At 44.8% G+C, this 13,726-nt stretch overlaps 1 protein-coding gene across 1 annotated transcript in view; it reads left to right on the top strand.

Annotated features, from left to right (window-relative positions):
* The first annotated feature begins 10,871 nt into the window (after positions 1-10,871).
* LOC311510969 (complement component receptor 1-like protein) overlaps positions 10,872-13,726 on the top strand; it is a 103,261-nt gene continuing 100,406 nt past the window's right edge. Inside the window, exons 1-3 of the mRNA XM_084611136.1 lie at positions 10,872-11,166; positions 11,728-11,916; positions 13,216-13,404. Of these exons, the coding sequence (XP_084467262.1) occupies positions 10,959-11,166; positions 11,728-11,916; positions 13,216-13,404 (586 nt within the window). The 5' untranslated portion in view covers positions 10,872-10,958. The remainder of the gene's footprint in view (positions 11,167-11,727; positions 11,917-13,215; positions 13,405-13,726) is intronic.

Genomic DNA, 13,726 nt, shown 5'->3' with positions numbered 1-13,726 from the left:
TGTTGTTGAAAGCTTAAGCTTTATAGAACAGCTGATCCACCATAAATAACTTGGGAGCAATTCTGCCTCTCCTAGTGCCTGCATTTTTGTTCTTCCACACTTTAAAGTTCTAAGACACATCTCCGACCAGGGCATGACTACACTAAATAAGCGGCTACATGGCTGAAGAGCTGCAGGTGCACCACTTAGCATAGACACTACTTATGCCGACGAGAGAGGTTCTCCCATCCACATAGGTAATCCAGCTCCCCGAGCGGCAGTAGCTAGGTCAGCAGGAGAATTCTTCCATCAGCCTACTACTATCAACAGCAGGGGTTAGGTCAGCAGAGCTGCATGTCTCGGGTGTGAGAAATCCACGCCTCTGAGACATAGCTATGCTGATGTAAATTCCTCACCATACATTTGATATGTTTCTCCTTTGCAAAGCCTAACCCAACGGTTATTCCAATCTGGAAATACCAACCCCCCCCCACCCCCCAAACTTCCTGGCGGGGAAAAGGTAAAACGTTCTTTAATCTTGCTCCATGCAAAGGAGGATGTTGAGCCCTCTAGCTGATTTTGTTCACACCAGTATTTTCCACAAAAGTTATGGGTGATCTTTATTTGTTCCCCAAGAGCAATTTGTTTTTCTTTCTTTATACATCTGAAAGTAAATTCCCAGAGTAAACAAAAACAAGTTAGGAGTGGCTTGAGTAGATTTTCAGAGAGGGCTTATATTTTTAGCCCTGCTTAGAGAAGCAGCATCATATGTTAGATCCTAGCCACATAGAGCTCATGGGTTTATAGACTTTAAGGGTCTAAACCCACTGCCACTTGTGTAGTATAGTGGGCGAACCATGCACCTCTAACGCATTCTTTGAGTGTCATTCAGATTCTTTTATGGGTGGAGTTGTCACCCTGTTATGCAGATTTGTTAGCATGAAGACATTTAGCACTGAATTATAAAACCCTGATTTGTCACATGGTCATGCTTCCCCTTGATACTAAAAGGCATGTTTACTGCCCCATGAAATTTGTGTTAAGTAAATTTTGTAACTGATAGAAATCGAAGTTAAAGGAAAAAGCACGGAGTTAATTTGGTGGTCCCCAAACTGTTTTGCCTGCATGACCCCATTTTCAGACTTGATTGCTCCAGCGATTGCAGACAACATAGGGGATGCTATTTTGTAAAGCAAAATGGTGTCCGCTGCACATGGGATTGTGACCCAACTGCTGATGGCATGACCCCACTTGAGGTCATGACCCATAGTTAGGAAACTGCTGAGTTCAGATATATGCTTAGCTCTTGTGGATTATCGAGTGGATTGATTTCAACTGAATTTGGACACATACTTAAACCTTTGCACTTTAAATGGATCACTTACGGCAAATCTCTCATTCCTGGACCTTTCTTTCCTTTCCCTCTTTCCACTATAGCACCTAATGTCCTGTGGATTAATGCACAAGGATAATTATTGTTTAACATTTTAAATTGCAGTAGCTCCTGAAGGCAACAACCAAGTTGGGCCCTTTTATGCTAGGGGGTGTATAAACACTGTATAAATGACAGTCCATGCCCTGAAAAGGTAGATCTGACCCATTATTCACACATGTGCAAACTTTTGATTTGTGAATGACAGTACTCCAATATTATCTATTTAACGCTCATTTGAAGTGCCTGCTGAACCTCCACTTTGCAGTTGAAATGGGCTCCATCTTCTTCTGGTAAACTGGACAGTACAGCTTAGTGGAGGGGAGCCTAGACACGTAGGAGAGAACCCTGAAGATCTCTGAAGATTGCAGAAGAACTATGCCTGCAGATATTCTGATGATCCCATGAAATTTTTGTGAAGGACTTTTCTCATTGTCTTTGTGTCTGAAATATGAAAGAGCCCTGAGAAACCTGCCTGCCTTCAATGTTAGATAATCTGGGAGCAGCTCACTTGCCTCGTCCATGCTGTACTCTTTCTGCTAACTTCCAAATAAAATATTTGGTACAATCTAAGGTACTAAGTGATGCTTCCCTATGTATGGATTGTTCCTGGGATCTGTTAACTGATATTCATGAGTTTTCTATTTCAGTTGACTTTAATTTCTTCGCTCTATATTGAGAATACCCATTATCTTGGTAAGCAAATAAAAACATTTTTAAGCTTTCAGTTTTTTAATATTTCACTTTCTCTATCTCAAACCAATATTGCCTTAATTGTAGAAAGCCACTGTAAGATACTTGAATATCTGTGGGGCTAAAGTAGTTATTTGCCTACAATGCCATGGAAAGATTCAGTAAGAGCAAGACAAATTAAGGATCCTTGGGGGGGGGGGGGGGGAATTGGCTAAATCTAGCCAATCTGGGAGGGCTGTGCAGAAAAGTAGAGTAGTTTCAGTTGTTACATGGGTTCTGGAGTCCCCCTTCCAAGGTCTCTGGTTTTACAATCTAATTATCTCTGGAATGTCTTTGTCATATATCGAAATGTTTCTCTGGTTCTTGTGATAGGGGAGAACCTACAAAAGTGACAAAGTAAATTAAGTATGTCTTGAGTGTCTTCTCTAATTTCATCCTCAGTAATTTAGGCTACAAGTAACCGTAGTGGGATTAAAATCAGACAGAAGGGATGTTATGGGAGAATGAAACGCTACATTACTGCAACCATTTTGTGTCCAGCCCCTGTTAGCTGAAAAGCAAATAACATATTGTTAGGGCTCTGAGAGGCTAGGCCAAATAGCTGCATGATTGCAATTTCGCTAATCCAAATGGGAGGATGGAACAGTTAATGGAGCATGAGAATGGAAGGGAGTGGGGGGATAGGTGACCTTGGCTTTGAGTGCCCCGACATAAGTTTAATTATGACTAGACATGCTTTGCTGATAATGGATAAGGAGCAATTTGCTGAAGCTAGGGGAATTAGTGACCCACTAGTGGTTACTATGGTGACTAGTAGGAGTCACTAGAAGTTAGCAATAAAACTTTAAAAGAATATATTTTGGAGCAGTTCAAAGGAGCTTTTCTCGGGAGAGAGACTGACCTCTTCTCCCCAGAAGCTGGATGGAAGGAGCTGCCTCCCCCCACAGGTTCGCAAAGCTGTTGATCACTTGAAACAATTTCAGACTTTGGGTAACTGTTTGGGATGCTCTAAACCTATTGCTCTTGTGCATAAGTGTGTGCTTGAGATTCAATAAAGAAGGAGCATTAGGGGAAATCACTCCTCTTTGTACCAGTCATTTATCAGAGGGACGTGCTGTCTCCCCATTGATTCCTGACTCCACCTGGAGAAAACAGGTGAAGTTACCCCAGTTTCAGGTTTGGAAAATCCTGGGTAACAATGGGAGGGTTTTTTAAAGATACTGTTCTTTTTAATTTCCTCAAGTCTTCTGTTTTACAGTTAACTTTGGGTGGACTCATAGGAGGCTAGGTAGCCTAAGCAAAGATGATTGTACAGGGAACTGAAGTGTAAGAACACTGTTTGAGTACTCTTCTGTTCTAAGCAGAGGCTGCAGAGGAAGGCGATTCTTCGGTTATGCCTGCATGACCTCTCCAGGTCCTTGTGCAAAATGAGACCTTCACTGGGTAGGGCAAGACTAATGCAAGTTGGAAACACATCCCAGTCAGTCGCTGGCCCAGGCCACCGCTGACCAGAACAATGAGCCTGACTGCCTTCGTGACAAAATGCAAGGCTCCATTGATTTGTTTTCCTATGTCACACACAATCTCACTCCAACTCCAGCCTGTGCTTAAAATAAGGAAAAGAAGGGGACAAGCGAAGTTCTAATTTCTCTAATTACAGAAAGACAAATTGCAAAATTCTTGGGGGGCCCTGTAGACTGTTCCTCTAGATTGTTTTGTGAGGTGCTCAGTTGCATCAGTTATGGGCTTGCTTTCAATAGGTGTAAAAAGACAAACGTGGCCAGTTTATAGCTTAACGGGGGAACAAATAAGTGTTCCACTACAGCCATAAGTGGTGGTCAATAATAGCTCATTAAGTCCACAACTATGCTGGGTATGACCCTGACTTCTATTGACAAGCTTGCTTTCCTTGGGAGAACATGAGCTCCTGAGGTAAATTCCAGCCCTAATTCCTATGATGCTATAATACGTTAGTCAAGCTAGGCGGTGCAGCAGGGATGTCCAACTCATTCTGTGGACAGGGCTTAATTCCACTTTTAAGTAGGGTCCAGAGGCCAGGTTTTATATGCAGGACTTGCCCCAACGTAAAGTTCAGCACTAATATGACTGGAGTCAGGCATGTGCAGAGCTTTCACCAGGGCCCTTGGTGAGAAAAGAGCCTGGTCAGGGGACAGGATGCCTCTTGCTGTGCCATATCTGCTTTGGTGCTGCAGTAAGAGGAATGAGAATGGGCCAGAGGTCAGCAGAGGCCAGAATTAGAACTGACCAAGTCCCCGGTGGGAGATAATGTGCAAATCAGTGCTGCTGTGGTCTGAATGCGCGATGGAAGAGCCGAAAACAGCCAGTTCACCGTGCAACTCCAGCAAGGCCAAGCCCTAAGGCAGTGGGGCTGGAGTAGAAGAACAGACAGAGGTGCTGGAGAACACAGCCAGGCAAGGCGGGGCCAGGGAGCCTTTCTGAGAGGCGCTAATGCGAAGCAAGTTCTGTTGGTGGTTCTGAGGGCTCACTTAGAGCTGACATGGGGTGAATTATTCAAAGTGGGCATTTTCTTCTGAGAGCACGGTACTCTGCTTATAATGGCCTTCCCTCTTATATTGTGAACGCAGGGCCAAATTTTCAGCTGGTGTAAATGGGCATAAACCTGAGTTAATCGAGTAGGGCCAGTTTTACCCCAACGGTGAATTTGAGACACACACTTTGCACTGTACTTTGATTCTATCTCCTCCCAGCGTCTTCACATGACGCAGGGACAGTCACACCCCTCCCCTCCCCTTTTCACCTTTTGCCAAAAGCAACACAATGTACACTTTTCTGGACAGCTATCTTGCCTCTCCCATTCCAAATTAAGTCATCCCATTTCCCATATCCAAGTACAGAAACAAATGTTGTGTAAAGTTCACATCTCTGCCAAATACCTTTCATGTCAGTTCTTTTGTGCTCCAGTGCTAAACCCTTTAGCAGGAGGCATCAGCCCAGGAAGAAAATCTGCAGTGCTGTTTGTTGGCACTTCAGTTCTTCAGCTGCTTTTGTGGGTTCCTGGAAACATTAAAGACCAAACCCCCTGACAGTTTTCTTTGTAATTGACTCATTCAGCCTTGAAATGGCACTTTTAGTACAGTGAGATTCACACTCTCAGCAGGTGCTCTTGCTCTGGTGGCAAAGGCAATCTACATGTGTGATCCAGCTGTTGTGCTGGAAGGTATTAAGGCTGCCTTTAAGTATATATGTGTTGAAAAATGCACATACACTGACACACAATAACAAAATACTGTTTCAACTTGCAGCAGGAGAAACTTTGTAGAATTTCGCTCCTGCTCTAGTAAACATCTAGCTTTGATTTCTTTTTTCTTTTTTCTTTTTTTTTTTTTTTTTTGTTCGAGTCAGTTGAGTGCTTGTAAAAGTGAGGGAAGAATAGCACAGAGCAGGGGCAGCTACACCTACACACAGTGAACGCTTCCTCCACCCAGCTTTGTCAGCCTCTTCACTCCTGAGCTGCAGCATTACCCCCCATAGCGCGGTCCGTTCCCCTTAATTCTATCTAGATTACGCCCTTCTACTTCACAATTAATCCTTCCTTTCACTCCCCAGCTCAGGCAAAATAAAAAGTGATTCTTGCCAGTGATGCTCTCGCCTACTTCAGTCTGGAGACTCTGGTGTGTGGAAACGGCCAGGCCAGCTGAATTTTCCAGGGACTTGATGAATTGCATAAATAGGGACTGGGATGAAACCCACTAATAGTCACTTTGCTCTAGATCCTGAATCTGGATCTCTAAAAGCATAAGACAGAGGCTGTAATCCTCTGGTCCTCTGAGTTCCTTGAGAGTCCTTAACACAAATGACACCTTAAAGACTAACAGATTTATTTGGGCATAAGCTTTTGTGGGTAAAAACCCACTTCTTCAGTTGCATCTGAAGAAGTGGGGTTTTTACCCACAAAAGCTTATGCCCAAATAAATCTGTTAGTCTTTAAGATGCCACCAGACTCCGTGTTGTTTTTGTGGATACACACTAACACGGCTACCCCCTGATACTTAACACAAATGTTAATTAGCACCAACGTGGTTTGGTCTTTAGTTTGTGGCTCTAGCCAACAGATCAACATGTGCAAGTGTTCCAGTGTGATTTGTATGAAATGGACATAGTCCTTGATGTGTAATAACCGCTGTAACGTTGCACCCCGTAATGCTTTATAGAAATATGCTTATGAGTGTAAATATGACCTAACTGGAATACGTTTTATGCTAGATATGCCATATAACATATTTCTGCAAAGGTTATGATCTACTGTATATAGTCATCCTATTTACATGCCTGTATCATTTTTGTATTCAAAGTTATGAATATTGGCTGTGTACTTGTTTGATTTTAAGTAGCCTCAGTGAAGCAGTTGGTCAGCTGCTTGAGACAAAACTATTCTCAGTAAGTGCCCAATCAAGAAACACTTAAGATAACAATGAACTTTGAGAGATGCCAGTCCACATCTGAGCTTTCCTGGGAATGTGGTGTCGGCCTGTAAAGTTCTGAGTCATGCATGGACATGTGACTTGCCCATGTGACTCCAAAACTCCATCTTGCAGCTGGATTCTGCATAGGAGAGGAGAAGGGGTTTCCAGTCACAAAAGAGAGTCTATTTAAACCCTTCCATGTTGTCTTCAGCTGGCTCAAGAGATATCCTTTGGGGTGGAGAGACGATCTGAGAGAAACTGGAACAAAGGACAGTAAGTATGGGGTGTGAGTGATTTCTGGACCCAGACTAGAAGGAGGCTAGTCTGTCAAAGAAGCTTATTGGGACATCTCTGAGGGTGAGATTTACCTGCATTTAGTTTCCTACTGTATTAGGCATAGACTTGCCTGGTTTGTTTTATTTTGTTTGGTAATTTACTTTGCTCTGTCTGTTTTTTTACAAAAAGTAGGATTTAAGTGGTTCCAAATATTTAATAAAATCACTTTTTACATATTAATTAACCCAGAGTAAGTATTAATACCTGGGGGTGGAGGGGCAAACAGCTGTGCATTTCTCTCTATCAGTGTTATTGAGGGCGAACAATTTATGAGTTTACCCTGTATAAAGCTAAAATGGATTTATTTGGGGTTTGGACCCCTTTGGGAGCTGGGTATCTGAGTTCTGGAGACAGGAGCACTTTTTAAGCTGTTTTCAGTTAAGCCTGCAGCTTGTGCGGGACGTGGTTCAGACTTGGATCTGTGTTTGCAGTAGGCAAGCATGTCTGGCTCAAACAAGGCAAGGAACTGAAGTCCCAAGCTGGCAGGGAAAACAGGCTCAGAGGTAGTCTAGGCACATCACAGAAACCCCCTTGGGAACTGCCACCTGATCTAACCCATCACAACCACTTCTCCCTGGGGATGGAGATCAATTGTGGATTTGAGGGCTATTTCCTTACAAGCCTTTGGGGCTGGCTTCAAAGACTCCAAAAGGGCTCTACGGTGTCACTAGCAGCTTCTCTAGGGAGTTTCTACTGTATGGTTACCTACTTGTTTTTGCCACACAGACCTGTTGCCATAACGATTATCCCATTGAAAGGAAACCATTATAATTGTTGCTCATGTTTTGGCTTATACATCCCTGAATCAACTTAGAATTGGGAAATCAAGTGAAATACATTTAATTTTAATGAAATAAATTTCATTTTCATGTATAAAGATGTTCTCAGCTTGTTCATCACAGGCATTTTAGCCAGCTGGGTAAATGCAGTAAGTCAAATTTGGCTCTTATGCATTTTGTATAAAAATACGTTTTACCCACAGATGCCTTAGCAACTGATGTTACTTGTGTCATCTGTACCTTTCTGAATAGCATTCGGATTTCATCTTAAAACTTATTAATTATTGGGAAAATGTATGCACCAGTAATTTGATGGAAGCATTGCAAAAGTTAGCAACCAATATTACTCACCATTATTTGATTGATTCTCTTTAGTATCGGTGACAATGCAAGCTGTGAACGCCTCACACTTCATGAACTACACAGTGTTGGATCTGGTTATTACATGGATGGGAGACCTGGAAAAATCATTTGCTGGAAGAAGGCGGCACTCTTCCCTCCGGATGTAGCAATGAATCTGAGCATGCTGTCGAGTGCTGTTCTGTTTCAGATGAGAGGTAAAACCAAGATTTTGACAGCTCATGGCCATTACAAATCCTAAGGCCATTCCTGCAAGTCAAAGCATTCACCCTGGTGTCCTCGGTTCCTGCCCTAAACTTATGTAAAGTTGCTGTGTGCTGTTAAACAGGAGGTACTTTGCTCCCCAAAGGTGGCTGCATTCGGGGAGGGGTATAAAAGACCCACCGCACAGCTGTAGCTGGCCCCGGTCAGTTGTTTCGGCTGCAGGCTGTGAGGCTATTAAATTGCGTTGTAAACATTTGGGTTTGAGCTGAAGCCTGGACTCAGAGACCCTGGGAATGGTGGGGGGAGAGTCAGGGTGACCTGGTCTCTGAGACTCAGTGGAACAGGTTCTCTGACGCATTGTGCACAAATTCCCTGAGGGCACAATCCTGCAGGGGGCTCAGTGCTCTCCACTCCCATTGAAGTCAATGGGATTTGAGGACACTCAGCAGCTCCCATAAGGTGCCCTACACTTTGCAGGGTTGTGCCTGAAGTTCAGTGCTAAATGACACATCAGCAAGATTGACAGACCTGAAATGTTAACTTCTAACTAACCATCTTTTAGAAGTTCTGACCAGATCCTGAAGAATCTCTCCGACCCTCTGAAACGTGAGCTGCGTCGTTATTAAAATCCCAGTCCCCCCAGTAGGTGGAGAACCACCCAACAAACCCCAAAAAGGCAGATGTATGCGCTACAGCACCTGGCTTGTGTGTTGCTGCGTGACGACGCATTGCTCTGGCTCAGAAAATGAAATTAGTTTTTCATAAACTCCTACTATACATTTGTTTTAGTTTATGGGCAATATAGCTTCTCTGAGACCCCACTGTGACACATGTTACCTTAAAGTAGTACCCTGTAACCCCCATATTCATCATTTATATATGGTCGTGATATTTCATACAAGGCGTGCCGTGTGCGATATCCTATGAAAGGTTGTGATCTGCTGAAGCCCATTGTTCTGTCGAGGTATGTATACCATTGGTCTGTATGAGGTAAGGAGATTCTGCTATGGTGGTTTTTGGAAATGTATTGTGAGTTTGGGAGTCACCCACCGCTGTTTCTCCAGTGACAGTGAGGGAGGTGATCCACATCCAGGTGGGGGTTGGGTGACCATTGATCAGCAGGGGAGTTGTGACTTACAATTCTGTAGGGGAGTTGTGCAAGCACCACACAATATGCTTTGCCCAACTCTGGGACTCAGCAAAGCCCACTGGGACACCTCTGGGCTAGTATTTTCCAGGCACATGGCCTGAGGGTATAAAGTGGGGGACAGTGACATCATGAGATTACCTCTCTCCTCCCTTACCTACACTGACGGTAACAAGATGGCTGGGAAGTCAAAGACTTGAACTGAGGAGATTGGTCCCAGGCTGAGACCATTGTCTGTGTGTTTTTCACCTTGTGCTATGGTGAAATGCAGACATACAAATATATGGTACTTTCTCATTACCCAGCCACTTACTTCATAGCTTAGGTTGTGCTGCTGTGATTTGGTTTCTGTCCAAGTAATTTGAATGCTCACTGCACCTAATTTTCCTATGTTCAGTACGTCACACAGTTATCAGTGCTTCCTCATAGGGTTTGTTTGTTTTCCACTTCCCATGTAACTATTTCCTTAACTGATTTGCATTGGTTTATATTTTACAGTGTATTTCATCGTAGCGGTATGTCTGTTGTGGCTACTGTACTCGCTGTCGGGTGAAAGTCTGACCACCCAGTAATTGCGTTGCTGCCTTTATGGTGAATGTGTAGTGACAGTCCACTTTCCAGCACATTTTACAACCGGAGTTAAAAGGCCACTTCGTGAGTGGACCACCGTGAAGGAAGTTGCACGAACAAAGGTGAATGTTTCACTAAGGCTTGGTGTCCGCTTACACAGCACTGCAAGTGTAACTATTTCTGTTAGGGGAGTGATTTTCACTTTTAAAAAAAGTTACAGTGGTAAAAAGCCCTACTATGGACGTAGTTATAATGGACCAAAGGTGACTTCTGCAGCTTTAACTTACTCCCTTGCCCCTACAAGAATCACTAGAATGCTATAAGCATCTTTCTGATATAGCTGAGTCCACAGTAGGGGGGGGCTGTATAAGATTCACTCTGCTGCTGTAGTTAAAGGGAGTACAACTTTTCTACTGTAAACAACTCCTGAGAGTCTGATCCTGTGCTGTGCTGAACACCCTCACTGCTCAGGAACGGTCAAACTCAGTAATAGAGCAAACAATAGGCACAAAGCATGGATGAAACTAAAATCAACTCTGTAGTACTTAGAGTGACTGCATGTTTTGCACATGAAATTCTCTTTTGTGAACTTGGCTGTGTTGTTTTATGGCCCTGCCTGTCTCCCCCACTGGAGCATTCCCCCCCCTTTCATGCCGTCGGAAGATGAATGAGACGAGAGAGCAGGGTGAGGGTACTGTGCATTCCTTCAGGGTAAGGTAAACACTACTTTGCCACCTCAGCTAGGTGAGGATGCCGTGACCCAGCACTGGGAGAGGGAGGATCCTTGTGTGACTCAGGGACACGTTACTCTTGAGCACAAACACACACTTTGAGCCTGAGCTGCCCAGAATTTCTGCAACTTCAGGAGAGCTGGGCAAGGCTGCAGCTGCCAGGCGACGTCACACCGAAGGCGCTGGCAAGGAAGGGGGAAATTTTCAGCCCCCTTTGCACCGTCTGGTTGCTGGGTTCCTCTGAGAGCCAGTGTAGCCAGCTGTGTAATTACAGCGCTGCCCATGGGCACCTCTCCAGAGGAGCGGGGGGGCACCAGTGCGGCTCTTGTGCTCCCTGAAGTGGCCCTGCCCCGTCGCTCGCTTGGCAGCCGGTTGGCCTTGGCTTGGAGGATCGGGCCTCTCATGGTGTTTGTCGCTGCGGCTGCGAGGCCGTCCCGCTGCCACCCACTCTGGCTCCTAGGATTCGTGGTGCTGCTGCCTGGGACTTGCAGTGAGTGTCTGGGGCAGAGGCAGCTGTGCTAGGACCCGAGGGGCCGAGAGACCTCAGCGTGCAGTCTGGGGGCTGTGGATGATCCCAGCCTGAGCCCCCCAGGGGGCTGCCCTCACTGGGACTCTGCCGGACCGCGCAGGGAGCCGCTCCCCAGGGGCTGGCTTTGGCCCTTGGGTTGTCTCCGGCTGTCGCTGGGGCCTTGTGGGGGTTCCGAGGCTGTCGAGGGGGGAAGGGGGACACTTGTCTGGATCAGGGCCAAAACCTCATTAACTGGCATGAACAGAGTGGGGCCCAGCAGACACGACGGGCTGGGCCCCAGATTTCTCTTGAGGGACCCTGCGCCCCTTCCTGAGCTCTCGGTTTAAACCCCCAGCTGTGGGAAGCCAGCCAGTCTGTTCTCACAGGGTACTGGAGAACACCCCCTCCCCGACCTGGGGCTCATCAGGCCTGTGGCAGGTCCCTGGAGGGTCTAAGGCACATCAGGAGCTGTGACAGCTGAAGGCGGTGTGAAATTATTTAAAATAATTATCTCCTATTAAAATTAATTTGTTTTTCTTACAGGTCAGTGTGGGTCCCTGCCAAGGCTGAGTCATGCCATCCCCTCTGATCCTAATCGCACAGAGGGTTTCCCTGTCAACACAGAAGTGACATACAGGTGCCTTAATGGTTTTGTTAAAATCCCAGGAAAGTCGGACACTGTAGTGTGCCTTTCAAACTCACAGTGGTCAAACATAGAAGAGTTTTGTGGTCGTAAGTATTTTATTTTCTTTGCTTAGGCTATCCTTTGCTTATAAAATAGGAGGTCATGTCCCATTGAATAGGTCTATTCAAAATTGCTTTAACAAATTCAGTGCCAAGTCCAAAGAGGAGGATCTAAGCAAGGGCCTAACTGAGAGCTGTGGGTGGTCTGGACAAAGAAAAGCTGGGATCTTGGAGAAGTTACAAATGGGAGGGGACAAGATTTGGATTCAACCAGGATGTGAGAGTTCATAGAAAGATCTGAATCAAAAATAATGACCACATTACAGCTGGGCAGCTGACGGGATGGTGGTTTTTTTAATTAGTGGTGACTACAAGTGTGGCGAGGAGAAAGGTTTGGGAGGGAACCTGGGGTATTATTTTTTATGCATCGTTTAAGCTGCTGGCAGGGCATCCAAAAGGGAGATTTGAGAGTTGTCAGTATAAATGCAGCATCCAAAGCTGTGAGAGCAGATAAGATCACAGAGAGAGAGGATTCTCTCCTCAACCCACCCTCTTTTCCTTGTACACCCAATCAAAGTTTTGCTGAAGTGGTATTGGGAGGATCCACCAAACTGGACCTCAGGGTATGAGATTGAAGAAATAATAGGAAAACCGTGAGAGGGTGGAATGAAAAAAACAATAGATGATCATGATGACCGCCAATAATAGGCATGGCCAATGTTGTCAACAGGAGGATGAGAATGGAATAGACGTTCTAGAACTAAGGCAGAGGGAAGATGTGGGACACTTCAGTGAGAGACGCTTCAGTCGAGTGGAGAGCATGGATTCAGACTGGGGAGGTCTGAGGGTTAGAGCTGGGAAAAGAAGACTGTGCGATAATTGTAAACAGAATGATCGGTTAGTTTGAAGATGAAGGGGAGAAGGGAAATCTCTCCTTCTCTGACTTCATGCTGCATTCCACCCATACCTTCCTTTCTCTTGACTGCTTCCTTTTTCTTCTTCTTCCTTATTTTGTGCCATCCACTGAGCTTGGAACAGCCCCCAGTAACTTTGCCCAAGGTGCTTGCCTCTCTTCCTTAAATAAATTAAATTCCCCTCTCCACACAGACACATTTTATGATGTGTCTCAGGTACAATGATCATGTCCCATTCTGTAACTGTACAGCTCATAAACGTTTTGGCTGGGTGCCTGTTTGGCACCCTTCACTTTTGTTACAGTGTCACGCCCACTAAATGTTGTGTGTGCTTTATACATAAACAGAAAGCTAAAAGTACCGATTTTATTTACCTGCTTTTAGAGCTAAATATTTCAGTCCTTGTTTTTTGTTTTGTTTATTTTATTGCTAGGCAGCTGTCTTGCCCCACCAAGGTTAAAGTCTGCTGAGTTAAGTCCGGAGGATTTGAGGAAGAATTACTATCCTGTTGGGACAACTGTGAGTTATGTCTGTCGCCTAGCTTATGAGAGTACTGGATTGAGGCCTGTCATTACTTGTCTTGAAAATTTAACATGGGCGGAAGCCCCTGAGTTTTGTCTAGGTGAGTATCTTTTGTTACTTTTCTGTCTCCGTTGATCTACTAGCCATCTTTGGGCAGTTAGGACTGTCTTATGTTAAGCAGCTGGTTCACATTTCAGCACGGGCTTCCGTGACTTGTAGTTTGAAATATGGTGGGGGGGGTTGTTTTTGTCAATTGATTGTAAATTTAAATTTAACTTTAAATGGAAGTAGAAAAGTGAAGTGGGTACCATTGATCACTAGACAGTTAGTACTTCCTGTAGTTAAACTTCTCGGGCATTTTCCATTCCCTGTTCCATAATAGGAGTAGAATATCACAGATAATGCAGTAAAGTTAATACCAT

Source organism: Lepidochelys olivacea (genome assembly GCF_965140295.1).
Source record: "Lepidochelys olivacea isolate rLepOli2 genome assembly, chromosome: 21".
NCBI lineage: Eukaryota > Metazoa > Chordata > Testudines > Cheloniidae > Lepidochelys > Lepidochelys olivacea.
This window is presented reverse-complemented; position numbering and strand designations above follow the sequence as displayed.